The 21,179-nt window shown below is 40.5% G+C and overlaps 1 protein-coding gene across 4 annotated transcripts; it reads right to left on the bottom strand.

The window, feature by feature from the left end:
* Positions 1-249: 249 nt before the first annotated feature.
* On the bottom strand, positions 250-20,648 carry LOC137017084 (zinc finger protein 845-like). 4 transcript variants are annotated; one of them, XM_067381032.1, is made up of 5 exons: positions 20,612-20,648; positions 8,284-8,496; positions 4,329-6,381; positions 3,089-3,176; positions 250-1,779 (listed from the first exon to the last, which is right to left on the bottom strand). In XM_067381032.1, the coding sequence occupies exons 2-4, from the start codon at positions 8,339-8,341 to the stop codon at positions 3,116-3,118; spliced, it is 2,172 nt and encodes a 723-aa protein (XP_067237133.1). In that variant the 5' UTR covers positions 8,342-8,496; positions 20,612-20,648; the 3' UTR covers positions 250-1,779; positions 3,089-3,115. The 4 variants fall into 4 exon arrangements, with proteins under 4 accessions (XP_067237133.1, XP_067237134.1, XP_067237132.1 ...); XM_067381033.1 differs by lacking the exon at positions 20,612-20,648 and adding an exon at positions 20,447-20,514; XM_067381031.1 differs by lacking the exon at positions 20,612-20,648 and adding an exon at positions 16,478-19,218.
* Between the last annotated feature and the right edge of the window lie 531 nt (positions 20,649-21,179).

Raw genomic sequence — 21,179 nt, 5'->3', positions numbered from 1 at the left:
ACATGATTGTAATAATGATTGAAAATAATAAACATGGGCAGATCTTGCTTTACCTACACTGTAAAAAAACAATAAGTAAAATTTGCCTAATTTGTAAAATTTTACTCTTCTAGTTTTTGCACGCATATTTTTTAAGTAAATTTCAAATATGGAATTAAGTAACTCTACTTAACTAAGATAAGTAAAATTAACAAAGAAAATAAGAAATTTTAACTTGGCCAGTAAAAGGTTGAGTAATTTCTACTTTATTGAAGTTTCTTTTGCAATACATTTTACTCAAATAATATAACACTGAATTAAACCTTGCTTTTAAAGTGTATGTTTTACTTAGAAACATCTAAGTAAATAATACAATAGATAAGTAATTCATATTAGAAGTAATGTGGCACTTGATGGTAACATTCGATGGATCGTTTTGAGTGTGAATGTAGCATTTTGGGGTAGAAAATGAACTCCAAATATCATAAAATGGCAAGTTACTAAATATAACCACAAAAACAACGATAAAACAGTGTAAAAACAGCTGGAAAACAGTGAAAAATCAACCTCATTAATTATTCAAGGCCCAGTGCTATATAAACTGTTGTATTATTCTTGCTGGTGGGATTCTCTTTGATTGATACGAGGTCCTCCGGCTGTGAATAAAGTATATTCTAAGGCATAGTCTGGAGTCTGATCTGGTTATGTCTGCGCAGCAAGTTATGGAGGACTAGGGTCAAGACGTTGACTGAAATATGACATATGCCCCGAAAGATCAGGAATATTACTGGGTGTCGATTAGGAGACGCCCTGGAAGATCAGGGAGACGCTCCAGGTAAATAGGTAAACATAAGGAGGGAGAAAATCTACCACACTATCAAGAGAAACTCGTAATCTATAATGCAAATGGAGACAAACTTGTTTAGAGGTCTTCAGAATCGCGTGGAAAGACAGCTCGTCCCGTTATAGAAAGACTCTAAAAGCAGCCAGGGCTGAGCATCTCCGCAAACTCATAGAAAATAACCAAAACAATCCACGGTTCTTGTTTAGTACAGTGGCAAGTTTAACAAGAGAATAAACAGACATCACCAGAACAAAATATTACATTACAGCTTAGTAATAATGATATTATAAATTTCTTCACTGAGAAATTCGAAAGCATCAGAAATACAATTGTAAATGTACAACCTTTGACAAGGTTTTATGATCCAGCCTCAATTACTGCCTATCAAGAACAGTTGAAACAATAATGTATTGTGAAAATCGCTTTACAAATAAGAACTGAATTAAATTGAATGTGCATTCAAAGTGGAAGAGAAACTAGATGTTCTAATTAAAAACAATGAAAAAAGAGTTAAAAAATAATATCAGACTCATGTCTCTATTAAAAGGTCTCATGGCCTCTTCTTCAGCTCCTGAACTTTGCCTTAAAGGTTTTTTTCCAGTGTGAATTTTCTGGTGCTCTTTCAGTTTTTCATCTGTAGCAAAGGACTTTCTGCACTGAAACACACAACGCGTGCCTTTTCTGATGTAATATTACAAATGAATCTTCCTTTGAGGGAATCTTCAGGTGTTTCTTCAGGACTGATGCTCAATGAAACTGTTCACCGCACTGATCACAGTTAAATGGTGTTTCTTCATAATGAGAAGGCAGATGTGATTTCACCGATCCGCTTCTTCCCAGTGTGAATCTCATGTGAATCTTTAGCCATGATTTACATGTGAAGCTTTTTTTACATTGAGGGCAGGGGACAGATGTTTTGGCTTCTGTTTTTCCTTTCTTGTTCACGTCCATCAGGTCTAAAAGAAACATTAAATCATGTGAGATTTGAAATGAGATACAAATGTGAAATGAAAAGTGAAGCTCAAAGTCAAGATCACTGATGAGTTCAATAGTCATTTTAATCACAGCTGCTGTGTCACGATTATGATCTATTTAGGCTTTTCACTCTTAAAATAGTTAACCCTGGGTTAATGTAAACCCCTGGTAAACAGAATCCTGGATTATCTTTATTCACGTTTCACACTGGTCATACTAAACCCAGGGCTGACAGTTAATCTGGGATATGCATAAGATAACTTTTCTCAACGCACATTCCTAAACCCCGGGTTAAAGTCCTCATCTGCATATTTGCAGTGTCACTGGACAAACGCAGCACGTCACCTGTTTATATAAAGTCTCTTGCATTGCACATCCTCACATTACACAGACTGTAATATCAACTTATTTTTTAAGGAACTTTTCAAACTATAAATTATTAATTAACAAACTATAGAGGTGATGGTAATGGGCACTTAGCTAAAGATAAAATTAGTTTTGTGCCTCTGACAATTGCTTCGATCTTCTTTTTGCCCTCAAAGGTATGTGGAAAATACTTGAGGTTTGCAACAGACTTGTCCCACCACCTACAACACAACTGAATGTTTCTTCAAGTGCTTCCATGCTTGAAAAATGTGCAGTGTGAAAAGTCCTTTTTTAAAAGAACACTCCACTTTTTTTTTTGAAAATAGGCTCATTTTCCCCTAGAGTCAAACAGTTGAGTTTTACCGTTTTTTAATCCATTCAGCCGATCTCCGGGTCTGGCATAGTCTTAGCATAGTTCATTGAATCTGATTAGACCGTTAGCATCTCGCTTAAAAATGACCAAAGAGTTTCGATATTTTTCCTAATTAAAACTTGACTCTTCTGTAGTCAAATCATGTAATAAGACCGATGGAAAATGAAAAGTTGCGATTTTCTAGGCTAATATGGCTAGGGACTATACACAATATGACTACAGAAGAGTCAAGATTTAAATAGGAAAAATATTGAAACTCTTTGGTCATTTTTCTAATCAGATTCAATTAACTATGCTAAGCTATGCTAAAAGTGGTACCGCCAGAACTGGAGATCAGCTGAATGGATTTGAAAACGGTAAAACTCAACTGTTTAACTCTAGGGGAGTTGGAAAATGAGCCTATTTTCAAAAAAAGAGTGTTCATTTAAGTCATGAAGATGATGTGTGTTGTAAATCACTAGTTTGGTCATAAAACAATGTAAATCTGGTGATCATCAGCATGTTCTTCAGTATCATGATGAATGAATGAGGAATGAAGAATAAACACCAACCTCTTTGTACTTCAGTATCATGAAGTTTCATTCTGCAGGATCACTGGCGTTCTCTCCGTTCTCTCCTTCCAGATGCTTTCTGGTAGTTCTGACAAAAACAAACAAGTGTCAACAACTGACATGATGTAAGATGATCAATAAATATTTCTGATTTCAGTTTTACACAGCTTGCACCGGAAGCTGTACAGATGCGTGTGTTCGCTTGTCCTTACTCTGTTCAACTTTACACAACAAGCACCTGCACCTCTAGCAGACAAAGAGCAATATAATATGAATTTGTTGTTAAATATAGGTTTTAAATTCTTCATCTAACACAAGCAATTGTACTATTATGAAAATAGCAACTGTTAGTAACGTGACAGATTAAAAAATACAAAAAAAAAAAAGAGAGAGAGAAAGGGGTGTCTTTGGATGCATGCTTTCCCAAGATGGCGGCACATGTACATGCAGCAGCTCAGCACTCTATGTAATGGTACCACTCTGGTGTAGTGTTAGGTAAGGCATTGTCTAATGCCCTTAACCTTTTTCTCTTGGAGTGCACTGTTCCAACCTGCCTGAAGGCAACCACAGTACTGCCAGAGCCAAAGCAGGCTGTCATAACATCCTTCAATAATTACACGGCCATTGCACTGACACCAGTAATCATGCCTGGAGAAACTGGTTCTGCATCACATCAAGGCTGCTCTGCCACCCAGTCTGGACCCTCACCAGAAGGGTCGACGGATGATGCCATCTCCGCTACCCTCCACACAGTATTGTTCCACCTGAAACACCAAGGGACATGGTGCTGTTCGTGGACTACAGTTCTGCATTTAATACTATCGTACCCAGAAGATTTTACTCCAAAATGTCTGACTTTGGCATACAGCACAACATCTGTCTGTGGATTAAGGACTTCTTAACAAACTGGCCACAGTTGACACATGCACCCTAGAACATTTATCAAAGTGTATTGTGCTCTTTTAAACTTAAGTTGTGTTTATCTCATAATCCCCTCACAGAAGTGCTGGTTAATGCAGGCATCGGTTGTTGTTGTTGTTGTTCTGTCTCTTCAGTTTTTCTTTCTACTCTGAAACAACGGCCCAGGCCAGTGCTGCCACCTCGTGGAACAACTGATTAGAGCAAATCACATTCAATGCGCACGTGCAAACTGTGTGGGAAGGTTAAATTGGATGGTACAGGTACTATTCTAGTGATGAAATTTAGAGCTTAAAAAGGACATAAAGATTAACTACAATACCGTGATCTCAGACTGCGGTGATCTGGTTTCTCCACTGCATGGACCTTCATGTGTTTCTTCAGGTTACTTTTAAAACTGAAACTCTTTCCACACTGATCACAGGTGTGCGGCTTCTCTCCAGTGTGAATCCTCTGATGTGCTTTCAGATTTGATGACAGACTGAATCTCTTGTCACAGTGTGAACACTTGTAAGGTTTTTCTCCAGTGTGTGTCCTCTCATGTGTTTTCAGATTTTCTGACTGATTGAATCTCTTGTCACAGTATGAACACTTGTAAGGTTTTTCTCCAGTGTGAATAATCTGGTGCCGTTTTAAACGGCTTGCTGAAATAAAAGTCATCTCACACTCAAAGCACATGAACTCTCTCACACCAGTATGTAATTTCTCATGTGCTTGTAAATTTTGCTGCCGTGAAAAACTCTTTCCACACACAGAACATGAATGTGGCTTCTCCTTTGTATGAACTGTCAGGTGTCTCTTCAGGTCTGATGACCCAATAAATGTTTTTCCACACTGATTACATGTGTGCGGCTTTTCTCCAGTGTGGATCCTCTCATGTGCTTTCAGATATGATGAACAACTGAATCTCTTGTCACAGTGTGAACACTTGTGAGGTTTTTCTCCAGTGTGGATCCTCATGTGTAGCTTCAGAAAACTTTTAGTAGTAAAACTCTTTCCACACTGATCACATGTGAATGGTTTCTCTCCAGTGTGGATCCTCTCATGTGCTTTCAGATATGATGAACAACTGAATCTCATGTCACAGTGTGAACACTTGTAAGTTTTTTCTCCATTGTGGATCATCATGTGTTTCTTCAGGTGACTTTTAATAGTGAAACTCTTTCCACACTGATTACACATGTGCGGCTTCTCTCTGCTGTGGATCCACTCATGTCTTTTCAGATGTGTTGAACAACTGAATCGCTTGTCACAGTGTGAACACTTGTAAGGTTTTTCTCCAGTATGAACCCCCTTGTGTGTTTTCAGGTGTTCTGACCGACTGAATCTCTTGTCACAGTGTGAACACTTGTAAGGTTTTTCTCCAGTGTGAATCCTCTGGTGCTGTTTTAAATGTTTTGCTGAAGTAAAAGTCTTCTCACACTCAAAGCACATGTACTCTCTCACACCAGTATGTATTTTCTGATGTTCCTGTAAAGTTTGCAGCTGTGAAAAACTCTTTCCACACACAGAACATGAATGTGGCTTCTCCTTCATATGAACTGTCAGGTGTCTCTTCAGGTCTGATGACCTAATACATGTTTTTCCACACTGATCACACGTGTGCGGCTTATCTCCAGTGTGGATACTCTCATGTGTTTTCAGAGATGATGAACAACTGAATCTCTTGTCACAGCATGAACACTGGTAAGGTTTTTCAGCAGTGTGGATCCTCATGTGTCGCTCCAGGTGACTTTTAGTAGAGAAACTCTTTCCACACTGATCACACGTGTGCGGCTTCTTTCTGCTGTGGATCATCTCATGTCTTTTTAGATTTGCTAACTGACTGAATCTCCAGTCACACTGTGAACACTTGTAAGGTTTTTCTCCAGTGTGAATAACCTGGTGGACTTTTAAACATTTTGCTGTAGTAAAAGTCTTCTCACACTCAGAGCACATGAACTCTCTCACACCAGTGTGTATTTTCTGATGTCTATGTAAATTTCCCAGCAGTGAAAAACTCTTTCCACACACAGAACATGAATGTGGCTTCTCCTTTGTATGAACTGTCAGGTGACTCTTCAGGTTTGATGACACAAGAAACATTTTTCCACACTGATCACATGTGAACGGCTTCTCTCCAGTGTGGATTTTCATGTGACTTTTAAGGGTTGCAGATTCCATGAAACTCTTTCCACATTGATCACATGTAAATGGCCTCTCTCCAGTGTGGATCCTCATGTGAATCTCAAGCTTGCACTTGTATGTGAAACTCTTTCCACACTGAGTGCAGGTGAATGATTTATTGGCTCTTTTCTTTCTCAAAGTCTTTTTAGCTTCTTTAGTCTCCTCCACTTCACTCAGTTCTTCACTCTGCTCATTTGCTTCAATCAGGTCTAAAATAAAAAGAAAACATTTAAATTTCATTTTTCCATAATCGGGTATCGGTTTTGTAATATCGGATTCGCCGATTTACGGCGCCATCTTGTGGCCATTTTGAGATTTCCACCATTGCAGCCCGGGCGTCTGAGGAGATCAGTCAACAACAACTCAGTGCACAGGTAAAGTATATGTTCTACTTGGTTTGCTTTAATTAATCAACTTTATTTAACATAACAGACATGCACAAATGAGATCTGAGACATAAATTCCTGATATAGTTAATTTATGCAGCATGTTTCTAATCAATTGAGATGAACTCATTGAGTCACGTAGTGTAATTCGTCATGTCCTGCCCCAATAAAGACGTAACTTTACATGAATTAAATAAAACAGACATGAATGAGTGCATGTTGAAAATAAAAGCGCTGAATTTAATTCTCTATCTGTTGTATTTGCTCACCATTAGTCTAGAAGAAAAAGTTCGTTCATATTGCTTAGCAACTGACGGATGATCAGGAGGCTTAAGCACGGCAACTGAATGAAACTTTTGACAAGATTATCGTGTTTAAACACCCTAGATTATATTATAATTTACTACATAACAATTATTTCGCTAATACACATATAAATATAGCCTACCGCTTTGTGGAAATTAATTATTTCTTATCTCCATGCGCGATCGCGGTTGATTAAGTTATAGTCAAACAGCACTTTGTCAGTTGGCATTTCATGATTTAACATTAGATTAAATTTAGATCATAAAATGCCAACTGACAAGTGCTGTTTAACTTTATATAGTCTCGGAAAAAAAAGTTTGTTCATATTGCTCAGCACCTGAATGAGTTGATGATCAGGAAGCCTGAAGCACGGCCACTGCATGAATTTTTTTTTTTTGTATGCAAGGAGGGAGTGATTGTTATAAATAAAATGGTTTGTTCAGCTCATTTGTGTTGTAATAATTGTCAAAAACAGAAGTATAACAGTAAATAAATATTGGTTCTGCATATTGGTTATCAGGTACATAAACATGCAAATAATCGGTATCGTTATAAAAAATCAATATCGGTCGATCACTAGTGAGAACCTCTCAGGTTACACATTTAACCATGGTTCCCTGAGAAGGGGAATGAGACTCTGTGCCCTAGGTCACTATGAAGAATGCCTCTGAAATTTCACCTAAAATTATCCACCTGCTACCAACCTGCTACCAAGTTGCTAAAACCTGGTGCAATTCATCTTTCCTTGTTGGTTAATGTATTATTGGGTTAATGTATTATTGTGCATTGTCCCTGTTCAAATAAAATAAATAATAATAATAATAATAACCCACAATGATTTTCTCTGATTTAGATATCTGCCTCCGATCGTCACAATTATTCTAATTCTCAGTGTTAAAGGTGCCCTAGAACGTTCTTTCACAAGATGTAATATAAGTCTAAGGTGTCCCCTGAATGTGTCTGTGAAGTTTCAGCTCAAAATACCCCATAGATTTTTTTAATTAATTTTTTTAACTGCCTATTTTGGGGCATCATTAACTATGCACCAATTCAGTGCGCGGCCCCTTTAAATCCCCCCCTCCCCCCTCCCCAATCTCTCGACTATAATACAGTGCATAAACAAACTTCACACAGCTAATATAACCCTCAAATAGATAGCGATGGCTCTTGTCTCTGTGAATACAGTAATAAACGATGGTAACTTTAACCACATTTACCACCTTATTTATAATAGTATTTTTGCCATAGATTATAAATATAGCCTTCTCTTACTGTGGCATTCAAATCTTAGCATAAATCTTTTAAAAAAAAATATCTGGAGGAAACACTGAACTGTTTATCTAACTGTGATGAAGTTTTTGAATCTTTCTAACATGAATGTTGTTCAGCATCATGAATGAATGAAGAATAAACACCAACCTCTTTGTTCTTCAGTATCTTCAGTGTGTTTCATTCTGCAGGGTTCTGGATCACTCATGTTCTCACTGTCCTCTTTAATAAACTCAGTCTTTGCAGATTTCAGCTCTTCCTGATACTTTGATTTTGGTCTGATGGGAATATTCCAGCATTTATTGGTGAATTGTAGTGGGAGGAGCTTCTCTTATTATGAATTGCGGTGTGGGAGGGGTTGATCTGCCAAAAACAAAAAAATATATCAGTTTGTTTTTATACTAATTGATACTTTTGTGGCCTGTTGCACAAAGCTGGTTTCAGTTGCAACCCAAGCATAGGCGTAATTTGCGGGTGGGACTTTTTGAAAGGGTCGATATTGTCCCTAGGGCTGGGCGATATATCGCATGCGATTGTCACGCGCATTTCGTCAGTAAAGCCGGTTCCCTGATTACCGCTAAATTGCCATCACCTGCTTTCAAATGGAGTGGCATTTAATAGACAGAGCCGTAGTTCACTGACAAGCCACGCAATATTGTGTTCATATCGCAGATGAATCGCCTTCGATAATGAACGCGATATTGCGTGGCTTGTCAGTGAACTACGGCTCTATCTATTAAATGCCGCTCCATTTGAAAGCAGGTGATGTCACTGTATAATTTGTCACTGATAATTTTGATGTCACTGTATAGTATTAGTTATATATATATATATATATATATATATATTCTGTTTGAACTTTATTGTGTATCTTTAAGACACTATTTTAATCATTGCAGTTTGTGTTCGTTTACCTATGTCACTTAATGTATATTGATATGAAATGTGATTTATAGCCTATGTCATTTAATTCAGTGATCGTGTGTAACCTATTGTATTTTCTACATTTCTTTGTAGAAAACACATACACATACATTTGTAACAGACACGTCAGGTTCCACCTCACTGCCATACCCACGTACCCAATCACCGGAGTACTAATCACCACCACCTGCCACTCATCAGCACTGCAATCAACACCACTACAAAGACTCTCCACACACACACACTCACTGTCCGGTCTCGTTTGCACTACTACCTATGTATGCTAACCTTAAGGACTCTAAACGCCATACTTACCTGCTCCAGTCGTCTCCTCCATCTCTTTCGTCTCCCGTCCTCCTTGTGTGATTACCTGCCTGTGTGTGTGAGTGTCTCCGCCAGCTTCAACCATCCCATCTCTTCAGCTGCATCTGCAAGACATTATCAGGACAGTATCATATTCCCTTCATCTCTCCAGTACTCATTATCTGCTTACCATAACCCAGTGCTCTGCTTATTATTAATAAACTCACCTGGATTGTTTATACCTCTGCCTCCGTGTCTCTGTACCGTAACAGAAGACCGGACCTTAACAACTTTACAGCATGAGCACCAACGACCCATTTCAAGAGCTCGTGGACGCACTGCGCCGAGCACTCACACCACAGCCATCCTCACCATCAATATCCACCACTTCAGCTTCCGCACCTTCTGTCACCTCTCCAGCATTCACCGCCAGTCCCATGGCCAAACCGGCGCCCTACTCAGGATCGGCGGAGGAATGCAGCGGATTCCTTCTCCAATGTGAACTGGTCCTGGAGATGCAGCCGCACCTCTACACTTCCGACACAGCAAAAATTGCGTTCATCATTTCGCAACTGCAAGGTAAGGCCCTGCAATGGGCAGATTCCCTGTGGACTCAGAAAGGCCCTGTTGTACAATCATATTCGGCGTTCGTCTCTCACTTCCGTGAGGTCTTCGGGAAACCTCTGAAGGATTCTTCTACTGGTGAGAAACTCTACAATCTAAAGCAAAGAAATCTCTCTGTGAATGATTATGCCTTGCAGTTCCGAACGCTAGCCGCCACCAGCGGATGGAATGAACAAGCCCTCATCACTTCTTTCCGTCAAGGATTGGAACCCAACGTGCGGCTGCATCTCGCTGCATACGAGGACTCAATGGGACTTGAACGCTTCATCCAACTCGCCATCCGCGACTGGGTTCTCGTATGCAGTCGTGTCTCCTCGAGCACCAGGGCCAGTCACCTGCCACCAACCTCCTCCGCCGATCTGAACCCATCAGCTCCCCAGAACCAGCCACCGAACCAATGTTAATCGACCATTCCCATCTAACTTCCAATGAAAGACAAAGAAGATTGACTCATAACTTATGTCTATATTGTGGATCTCCGGGGCATGTTCTCTCCACATGCCCAACCCGTCCTCCTCGGCCCGTGGTGAGTGCGATTCATAAAATGAAACCACTCACAACTGTTGTAATCCTTACTGCTGCAAATACCTCTGTTCCAGTGGTGGCGCTCCTCGACTCAGGGTCTGCAGGAAATTTCATCTCCGGCGCCCTCTGTCGACAACTCAAGCTCAAGATCTCCCCGTCTCCGGTTAGCTATCAAATCCACTCCATCACATGCAAACCCCTGAGCCGTAAGCACATCCGTCATTGTGTGGGACCACTTCAACTCAGCGTGGGTATTCTACACTCTGAAAAGATTCATCTGCTGGTTCTGGAGGAGTCCACCGCTGACGTGGTTCTAGGGCGCCCGTGGCTCGAACAACATAGCCCCAACATCTCTTGGCGCACGGGCGAAGTCCTGAAGTGGGGCGACCACTGCTTTCCAGATTGCTTCCCAACGCTTCCTGTTCCAAAGTCTCCATTCTCCAAGTCTCTCTCCATGAATGCAACCTCTATCGAAAGCCCTGTCGAAAAACGCTCCGTGGATGTTCCCCCGGACTACGCCCCCTTCAGTGACGTTTTCTGCCCGCAACGCGCCTCCAAGCTTCCTCCACACCGGCCATGGGACTGTGCCATCGATCTGCTACCGGGTGAACCAGTGCCCAGGGGACGCATTTACCCCCTGTCAATACCGGAGGAGAAGGCCATGGAGGAATACATCAAAGAGGCCCTCAACCAAGGTTACATCCGCCCGTCTACTTCCCCTGCTGCTTCAAGCTTCTGTTTGTGGCGAAGAAGGACGGAGGCTTGAGGCCCTGCATTGATTACCGTGCCCTCAACAAAATCACCATCAAATTCCGCTACCCGCTTCCCCTCGTCCCAGCGGCCCTGGAACATCTCCGTGGTGCCACTGTGTTCACTAAGCTGGACCTCCGCAGCGCGTACAACCTCATCCGGATACGCGAGGGGGACGAGTGGAAGACCCCCTTTGTCACGCCCACCGGACACTACGAATATCTTGTTATGCCGTATGGCCTGGTCAACGCCCCCTACGTATTCCAGGATTTCATACACGAGGTGCTCCGGGAGTTTCTCCACAAGTTCGTTCTGGTGTATATAGACGACATCCTCATCTACTCCCGGAGCTTGGCCGAACATCGCCACCACGTTGCGGAGGTCCTCCAACGCCTATGGCAATTCCACCTCTTCCTCAAAGCTGAGAAGTGCTCCTTTCACCAGCCCTCTGTCCAATTCCTGGGGTACGTAATAGATCACAGTGGCATCCGGATGGACGAGGGGAAGGTCTCCGCCATTCAGTCCTGGCCCACTCCATCTTCAATCAAAGAACTCCAACGCTTCCTAGGTTTTTTCAAACTTCTACCGCCGGTTTATCAAGAACTACAGCACCATCGTCAGTCCATTAACCAACCTACTCCGTAACCAGCCCAAGTCTCTGTCCTGGTCCCAACAAGCCACCAACGCCTTCGAGACCCTTAAAAGAGCCTTCACCACCGCTCCCCTCCTCGTCCACCCTAATCCAGAGCTCCCATTCATCGTGGAAGTGGACGCCTCCACCACCGGAGTGGGAGCGGTTCTTTCACAGCAGCAGGGGACACCTAGTAGACTCCATCCATGCGCCTTCTTCTCCCGCAAGCTCAACCCGGCGGAGGTCAATTACGACATCGGTGACCGCGAACTCCTGGCCGTCAAGCTTGCCCTCGAGGAGTGGAGGCATTGGTTGGAGGGGGCTACTCATCCATTCCAAGTTCTCACTGATCACAAAAACCTTGAATATCTAAAAGCTGCCAAAAGACTCAACCCTCGCCAAGCTCGCTGGGCCATGTTTTTCTCAAGGTTCAATTTCTCTATCTCCTACCGCCCTGGTTCTAAAAATACCAAAGCTGACGCTCTGTCTCGCCTCCATTCCCCGGAGGAAAAGCCTGAAGACCCTGAAACAATCCTGCCGGAGTCCATCTTCGTGAATCCCATCCAGTGGTCCGAAGAAACCATACCCTCCTCCAATGCCTCCACACGCACTCCGCCGGGTTGCCCCCAAGGCTTGCAATACGTCACCCGGGCACGTCGCACTCCACTTCTGCACAATACCCACTCATCACTTGGCACTGGTCACCCGGGGGTCAATGAGACCCTCTCGTTGCTCAAACAACGCTTCTGGTGGCCCAACATGGCCAACGATGTCAGAAGGTACGTGCAGGGCTGCAGGGAGTGCGCCATCTCTAAGAGCCCACGCCATCTTCCCACCGGCAAGCTCCTACCTCTGCCCGTTCCTGAGAGACCCTGGTCACACCTGGGAGTGGACTTCGTCACAGATCTCCCTGAGTCTGACGGTAACACCTGCATCCTGGTGGTGGTAGACCGCTTCTCAAAGTCCTGCCGCCTGATACCCCTGGAGGGTCTACCTACCGCCATGGCAACTGCTAAGTTGATGTTTAATCATGTTTTTCGTCATTATGGAATACCTGAAGATATAGTCTCCGACAGAGGACCCCAGTTCGTCTCCCACGTCTGGAAAGCCTTCTTCTCCCTCCTGGGTGTGACCGTCAGCCTGTCATCTGGATATCATCCTCAGTCGAACGGGCAGACGGAACGCAAGATCCAGGAGATAGGCCGCTTCCTGCGTACCTTCTGTCACGGCCACCAGAACTCCTGGAACCAGTACCTGGGTTGGGCCGAGTACGCACAGAACTCCCTCCGCCAAGCCACAACTGGACTGACACCCTTCCAGTGCGTACTCGGCTACTAACCCCCACTGTTACCCTGGGATGGGGAACCTTCCAACGTCCCCGCAGTCGACTACTGGTTCCGGGAGAGCGAGAGGGTTTGGGACTCAGCTCATCACCAACTGCAGAGAGCCCTGCGCAGACGCAAGATGACAGCCGACCTTCGGCGCTCCGAAGCTCCCGTCTACCAACCGGGGCAGAAGGTCTGGCTGTCCACCCGGGACATCAGGATGCGTCTGCCCTGCAAGAAGCTGAGTCCCCGCTTCATTGGCCCGTTCCCCATCATCCGGCAGATCAACCCCGTCACCTACCGTCTTCAACTCCCAGCACAGTACAGTAGAATCCATCCCACATTCCACGTATCACTGCTCAAGCCTCACCACCCTTCTGTTGTTCCCTCCACAGAACCTGACGTGGCAGCCGCCGAGCCCCCCCTTCCACTCATCCTGGAGGACGGCACAGCCTACGTGGTTCACGAAATCCTGGATTCCCGGCGCCGTGGTGGTCAGCTGGAATACCTCGTCGACTGGGAAGGCTATGGTCCCGAGGAACGCTCATGGGTCCCCAAGAATGATATCCTTGATCCTATCCTATTACAGAACTTCCATACCAATCACCCTGACAGACCTGCCCCACGCCCGAGAGGAAGACCACCACGACGTCGGGGTCCGCGGCCCTCAGGAGCGGGCCGTGGGAGGGGGGGTACTGTAACAGACACGTCAGGTTCCACCTCACTGCCATACCCACGTACTCAATCACCGGAGTACTAATCACCACCACCTGCCACTCATCAGCACTGCAATCAACACCACTACAAAGACTCTCCACACACACACACTCACTGTCCGGTCTCGTTTGCACTACTACCTATGTATGCTAACCTTAAGGACTCCAAACGCCATACTTACCTGCTCCAGTCGTCTCCTCCATCTTCTTCGTCTCCCGTCCTCCTTGTGTGATTACCTGCCTGTGTGTGTGAGTGTCTCCGCCAGCTTCAACCATCCCATCTCTTCAGCTGCATCTGCAAGACATTATCTGGACAGTATCATATTCCCTTCATCTCTCCAGTACTCATTATCTGCTTACCATAACCCAGTGCTCTGCTTATTATTAATAAACTCACCTGGATTGTTTATACCTCTGCCTCCGTGTCTCTGTACCGTAACAACATTCTCAAACAGGAAATCTGGAGTATTGCACCTCTTTTTAATGGAAGATAGGAGGAAGACAGTTTAACACACAATGATATCACAGCCTATCCTACATGATGAATAAAAATAACAAAAACATTATGTAATATATAAATATTTTTAAAGGAGTACGGAAAATAAAGTTGATTTAATCTAAAAGGTTTTAGAATTATAGAATAATCTGGCATCTTCCTGAAGGCACTCTGCCTGCGCTTGAGATGCTCTGTTGAATATTATGTTAATTACACAAACAATATGTTAAGCGTACATTTCTTGAACAGTGATTGATTAGCCTATATGTATTTATTTATTGTAAACTTTATTATTAAGTGAAGTAAACATTTAGCTGAAATATTCACAACATATAAGAGCGCATGTTTTATCCGTCAATCAGATGCGCGTCAAAGTTTTGTTCGTTACTATAGCAACAGTAGAAGCCGGGTACTGTGGGTTTCAGAATGAATTATTGTAAAAAGTACTTTTAAGTCGTGATCACGACAAAACAACTTTTGTTATCTCGAGATCATGAGAAAATTAAGTCGTGATCACGAGAAAACAACTTTTGTTATCTCGAGATCACGAGAAAATAAGTCATGATGATCACGAGAAAACAAGATAGAAAAAAAATGTAATCCATGGCCATTTAGGGCTTCCATAATTACATATTAATTGACAAGTAATATTAAACTTTTCTTTAAAATGAATAAAAATATAACATGTGCATTCATATGTGCTTAGGGGGCTATGATTTCCGCAATGCAGATTAGGCATGTGACGGTATCAAATTTTCATGTTGCGATAATTGCTGAGGCTTTTATCATGGTATATTGTATTATCACAGAATTGAAATAAGTGTTGTCATAGTATAACAGGTTTAAGAACTCTTTTTCTTATAACAAAAAATACTCTGAACATTTAAATACACAAAAATAATATGAAGTAAAACGTTTCAAACTGATGAAAATGCTAAAGAATTCCAAATATTTTTTTAACAGTAGTTGGTGCATTAACTAAGATTAAGAATGAGCAATTGCAACATTTGTTACAGAAGGTATTTTTTGTTAATATTAGTTAAAAGATACAACTGATCATGTTAGTTTCAGGTCAACAACTTTTGATCTTAGTAATGTTATTATACATTAAGATTAATAAATGCTAATAAATAATTAATAAATAAAAAGTATGTTTCATCATCAGTTTAGTAATAATGAATTAACATACTAGCTAATTAAACCTTTTGTTTACTGAACAGTAACAAATAATCAATCAGAACATTTTCAATCATTATAGGGTATGTTGTAGTCCACATTAAAATATAAAAATGTTTAAGTTTGAAAATAAATAGTCAATTAAGTCTTTAAGTATTAAGTATTTGGTGCTGTGATGAACAGCATTGCGAATACAAATTACTGAATGGTTGTTTGAAGCATTTTAATTACTGTTCAGTAGCACAGATGCTTTGTTTATGTGGTTTCAGGGGTAACCGCTGCATTTCTACAGTTCCATTGTCATCAGAGAGTGAACGTGCACTTTCATTCAGGGCATCTCTTTCACTCGTTCCACTATGTGCTTCTTAAGCAAGTTGGGCTTGTTTACATCTGAGTGTGTGATCCTTGACGCTAGGGCTGGGCGGTTTTTCAGATTTTTTCAATTAATTTGCCGGCGTGCCTGATTATCTGCTCTCATGTGACGCTCCTTTTACAGTCTATGGACGCTCTATAAACATAGAACACATCACTGTTCTTATGCTGCGTTCACACCAAACGCGAATAGAGTGTCAAATTCGCATCTACCGCGTCTAGTTTGCCGCTTGAATATTTTGAATGCATTCGCGCGTCTAGAGCGAAATAGACGCGCGTAAAAAAACAAGTGTCCGAAATCCGCTTCTTGTGGGAGTGGCAAGTGCTAGGCGGTTGTCTGTTTGCAAGATGGCTGATGTTGATCGTGCATTCATCGAGAGAGCCACTGCTTTGTATTTACTCTGGAGAGCAGAACAGCGGCGTAGGGGTCAGCGTCGCAGGTAGGCCGCGGGTCGATAAACGTGTACGTGACTCAAAAGTGAAATGTGTATTTACAACTTACCAGGTAGCCCAATCTCCTCACCGACACTCTTCCAAGCGAGCTCCTTTTTATTCCTGTCTGAAGTATGAACTTGTGTCATAAATCTCTGGGTGACTGCTCACAGGTAATATCAGTCATTCCTCCATTTTGAATGAGTGACTCCGGGCGGGCCTGCCGCCACAGCAGCAAGCAGGCTCCTGATTGGTTAACGCGTCGCGAATTTACGCCAAAGTTCAAATTTTTCAACTCGGGCGTCAGACGCGAATTCGTGTCAAACGCGTAAATGCACAAAAAGCACCATTCGCGCCGCGAGACCTCCAGACACGCATAAACACGTCTGTACATTGACTTAACATTGAAATCATTCGCGCCAGACGCTCTATTCGCGTTTGGTGTGAACACAGCTTAAAGCGGCTGTTCAATCAGAAATCCATTATTGCGTTATAAAAATGAGTCATAGTCAGTGGAATGAGGAAATAAGGCAAAGTTATTAAACGCAAGTTGAGCTTTTTTTTTTTTTTTTTACTTGACTGCCGTGTTTTTACAATGCTGACACAATGAGACGCTGCAAAACACGCGAGACAAAAGTGCAACACATAAACACTTAAACATGTCCACCAAACATAAAACAATAGGACAAATAGTGCAATGAAATGCAAAAACCTGTAAACCTGTTTTATATTTCATGTTTGCAAGATGGTGACAGCAAAATGTGTCACCATTATGAAAGCTGCTGTTGTTTTCTGTTTTTACAAAGCATTTGTTGTTAATGATAGCCTATTACTGGTGTTATTTATTGCTATTTTTGGCTAAGAAATATTTAGCATTTTCTTATATTATTTCTAAATAGGATGTGTTTAAGATAAGTTTGTACAACATTTGTCTTCATGTTTCAGGCATATTTCTGCAAAGATATTTAACACATTGTTTTACATTTACACCATGTTGATCATTTCATGTGTGGTGCATTTGGAACTGAACTTTTTTTAACCAGATTGTTAATAAAGAGAATGTTACTTAAATCATATTGTAGTTAAGTTAAGGTGACTACTTAAACCGAAAAAAAAAAAAAAAAAAAATTGAAATTGAAATTGTGAATTGGTCAATCGTTCTGAAAATTCGAGATTTTGTTTTTTTGCCATATCGCCCAGCCCTACTTGATGCAGCATACAGCGGTGTTTTGCTGAAGGAATTATTCTTAAAATGTATTGTAAAAAACATAATAATTCGTAATTTCGTAAGTGCTTGCGAAAACAATACCATGCGTATTATCATTATATATTGTATTACTGAATATCAGCAGATGTCTAATGCAGATGGAAACAGAATTTACTGTATAATGCAGAATATCAAGGAATCGTGATATAGACTAGTGTGTTTGAATATTATACTGCAAAAGTATTTAAACTATTTGAATATGAATAAAAAATATGAAATATGAAAATTGTTTAAATATAAATCATGCATGTTCTGCATGTTCATTTGATTACAAGAAAATACACAACACAGAATTTTTGAAAAATTCAGTAATACAAGTAATACAGTACATTTTTCTTATTAATTGTGTATTTTCTTATTAAAATGGTTGTTTTTATGAATTCAATTGGACGTGCTTTTTAGTAATTAAAATTTAATAAAACCATAAAAAATGGAATATGTGAGAGGAAAGCGCTCAGCACATATTTACTGTGTTTGTGCGGAGTGTGGAAGTTGTTTCATGACAGACGTGTGATCACTTGCATTTTTCCTGACAACAGCAGATGAAAAATATATCTAGCGTATAGACAGCTTGCAATGTCTACTTTTAAACAAACCAATTCCAAATGAAAATTAATACTCTCTGCTCATCTGCTCATGTAATCCATATGAAAGTGGCAATTCTCTCTAGATGCGTTCACCATATGTTTTTTGGATTACTGAGATAGCTTTACCAGTATCAGTGGTGTAATACTTAGTTTATAATAAAAATATAGTCAAATAATCAGGCATAGCATTAATTTAGTAGTTCAAATGTAAAATTACATAAGATGCTAATATGTGCTCCTTTACCGCCTCTACTGCTTATTATGACAAAATTTTTTTGTTTGTTTTTTTGCAATGTCTGACCATCTCTAAAGAATGAACAAATAATGTTCTTGGTCATCACATTAAAAGCAAAATTTAAAGTGCTTGATCGTATCCAATTCACATGTTCCCATTATCATCTAGTCTTTATTGCAAATTAGGTAATTGTGATAACTGCATTGAATTATGACCACAACATTTATTTTTTGGTTTTGTGGAATGGGTATGGAAGCCTGTTTATGCCACAAAATGAAAAAAACAAGTAATTGCAACTTTTTGTCTTGCAATTGTGACTTTTTCTTCAGAATTATGAGCTGAAATTGTAGGGGAGAGCAGAGTTGTCACACTCTTCATAACTCCAAAACTAGAGGCTCTATCTCAAAAATCAAATAGCCACTTTGTGTGACTTCTTCTATAGTCAACTTCATGGTCACATGTGGTCAAGATCGCTCTAATCTGAGGTTAGCACAATTTTCTTATTTTTTGGCTTAAAAAGTAAAAAAATTGCACTTTAAATTATATGCAATACAACTTTGTTAAGTATGTTAAAAATTATTATTTTTGCACAACATAAAGGAGACAATAACGTGTCTTTTGATACTTTAGCTGACGTGCTATGTTGAGCTAACGTTAAGATTTAGCCAACATTAGCACACATGTCAGTTTGGGTCAAGTTGTCTCAATGACTTTGGGGCAAGTCGTTACATGTAACAACTTGCCCCAGTACAAATAAATACATAGAACATGCTCAAAAAAGAAGTTCAACATGTTAAGTCAGTTATGTTCAGAGATTAAGCGAGTTATCTACAGTATTCCATTCGGTTATCATGGATCAATGTGCAAGCCAGAGAACGTTTCAGTTTAAAGTTCAAAGTAAAGTGGTCTTGCCACTTAATGTGTTTTGATTGAAATGTGTATTGTTTGGATTGAAATAATTGTTTTTCCAAATTCTCTAGGCATGATTATTTATATTTCCAGTTCTGGTTTGAATTTAAAAATTAAAATCAATAATAACAATTAAGTAGTTGTGTTCTTATTTTTAGATAATCTAGTGTGACAATTTACCCGCCGACGGGGCAAATTGTCACAGACCTGTGCACATTCTCTATTCAACAGTCTACAACTCCGTAATGAGATAAGATATGAAAATGTAATGAAAACAACATGTGCCCAATGTGCCCAAGACTTCCTTCTTTCATTTGGTATGACATACCATTGTGATGTATGGTGCTCAGTAAATGTTAGACAGTGTGAAAAGTGTGACAACTTACCCCGCTCTCCCCTAATTCAAATGTATTTATTTTTTCTCTCTCCTTACAATTGCGTTATCACACAATTCTGACTTTTCTTCAAATTGTGAGATATAAACTTGCGATTGTGAACTATCAAGTCAACATTTTCTTGCAATTGCGAGTTTGTCACAATTCTGACTTTAGGCTATAACTTGCAACTGTGAGATTATATCTTGTAATTCAAAGGGGAAAAGTCAGAATATAGTGAATTAATGCTATATCAGGAAATTCTGACTTTATAATTTTAAGTTTACATCAAGTAATTTTGACTTTCTGAATTCGCTATTTATTTATTTTTTATTCAGTTGCTGCAACAAGCTTCCATTCTTAAGCCTTATTATGAAGTGACTAAGTTTGGGAACCTTTGTTTTATTTATTTCTCTAGTTTTTAGAGTTTCAGGCGGTCTGCGAGTATAGAGTACAGCTGAAGAGTTCACCAGAAATAACAGTTCACTGTCGAAAACCAGTAAGTAACGGTGCATATGGTCAATTCTCCTCAGATCTCAAACTTTGCCTTTAGACTTGACATTCAGTAAGTTATTCTAACGCCAAATATCGAAACAATCACGCAAACGAGCACACAAAAGCTGACAAAATCGCTCAGATCTGAATGAATTCAACATATTTTCCTCACGTGCTGTTGCTGCTGCACTAAATGTTCATTTCAGCAGGAAAACACCAGAAAAGACGCACAAGTAGCGCTGTGCCCGATAAAAATAATACAGAAATAAGGCTGTAAAATGCCGCTAAATCAAACTGTATAAAGTGTGTTTGATAGTCGTGTAAATATGACAAATACCGTGAGCTGCTCTCCTCAGTAGACTCGACGCTCAAACTGAATGAGGAAAGAGAAAGCGCGCGAGCGGTGACGTCATCGGCCGCCAACGGCAGACGATCACCAAGGTACTGTTAACCTTTATTATTATTTCATTGTATGTAACTTTTACATTTTTTATATGAACTTGTATTTTTGTTACATTGGCGATTATATATATATATATATATATATATCTATATATATATATATATATATATATATATATATATATATACACCACCGTTCAAAAGTTTGGGGTCAGTAAGATTTTTTTAATGTTTTAAAAGAATCTTCTGCTCACCAAGCCAAACCATTTATTTGATTAAAAATACAAACAAAAACAGTAATATTGTGAAATATTATTCCAATTTAAAACAGCTGTTTTCTAAGGAGGCTGAATCTATCTTCTTATTCGCAGCTTCTTGACGCTATCCGGTCCAACTTAAAAGACGCGACGTTTTTAGCTTCCCAGCTAACCAAAATACGTGACTGTACGTAACTGCAACGTAATTTGGTGACCAAACTTTCGTCGTGGCAACCGGAAAAGTGA

Source organism: Chanodichthys erythropterus, chromosome 3 (genome assembly GCF_024489055.1).
Source record: "Chanodichthys erythropterus isolate Z2021 chromosome 3, ASM2448905v1, whole genome shotgun sequence".
Lineage (NCBI taxonomy): Eukaryota > Metazoa > Chordata > Actinopteri > Cypriniformes > Xenocyprididae > Chanodichthys > Chanodichthys erythropterus.
This window is presented reverse-complemented; position numbering and strand designations above follow the sequence as displayed.

Coding starts and splice junctions, on each gene's coding strand:
- LOC137017084 (XM_067381032.1), bottom strand. CDS start 8,341: ATGAGTGATCCAGAACCCTGCAGAATGAAACACACTGAAGATACTGAA. Junction 6,382..8,283: donor AGATACTGAAGAACAAAGAG/GTTGGTGTTTAT, acceptor TTTTTATTTTAG/ACCTGATTGAAGCAAATGAG. Junction 3,177..4,328: donor CACCGCAGTCTGAGATCACG/GTATTGTAGTTA, acceptor TGTTTTTGTCAG/AACTACCAGAAAGCATCTGG.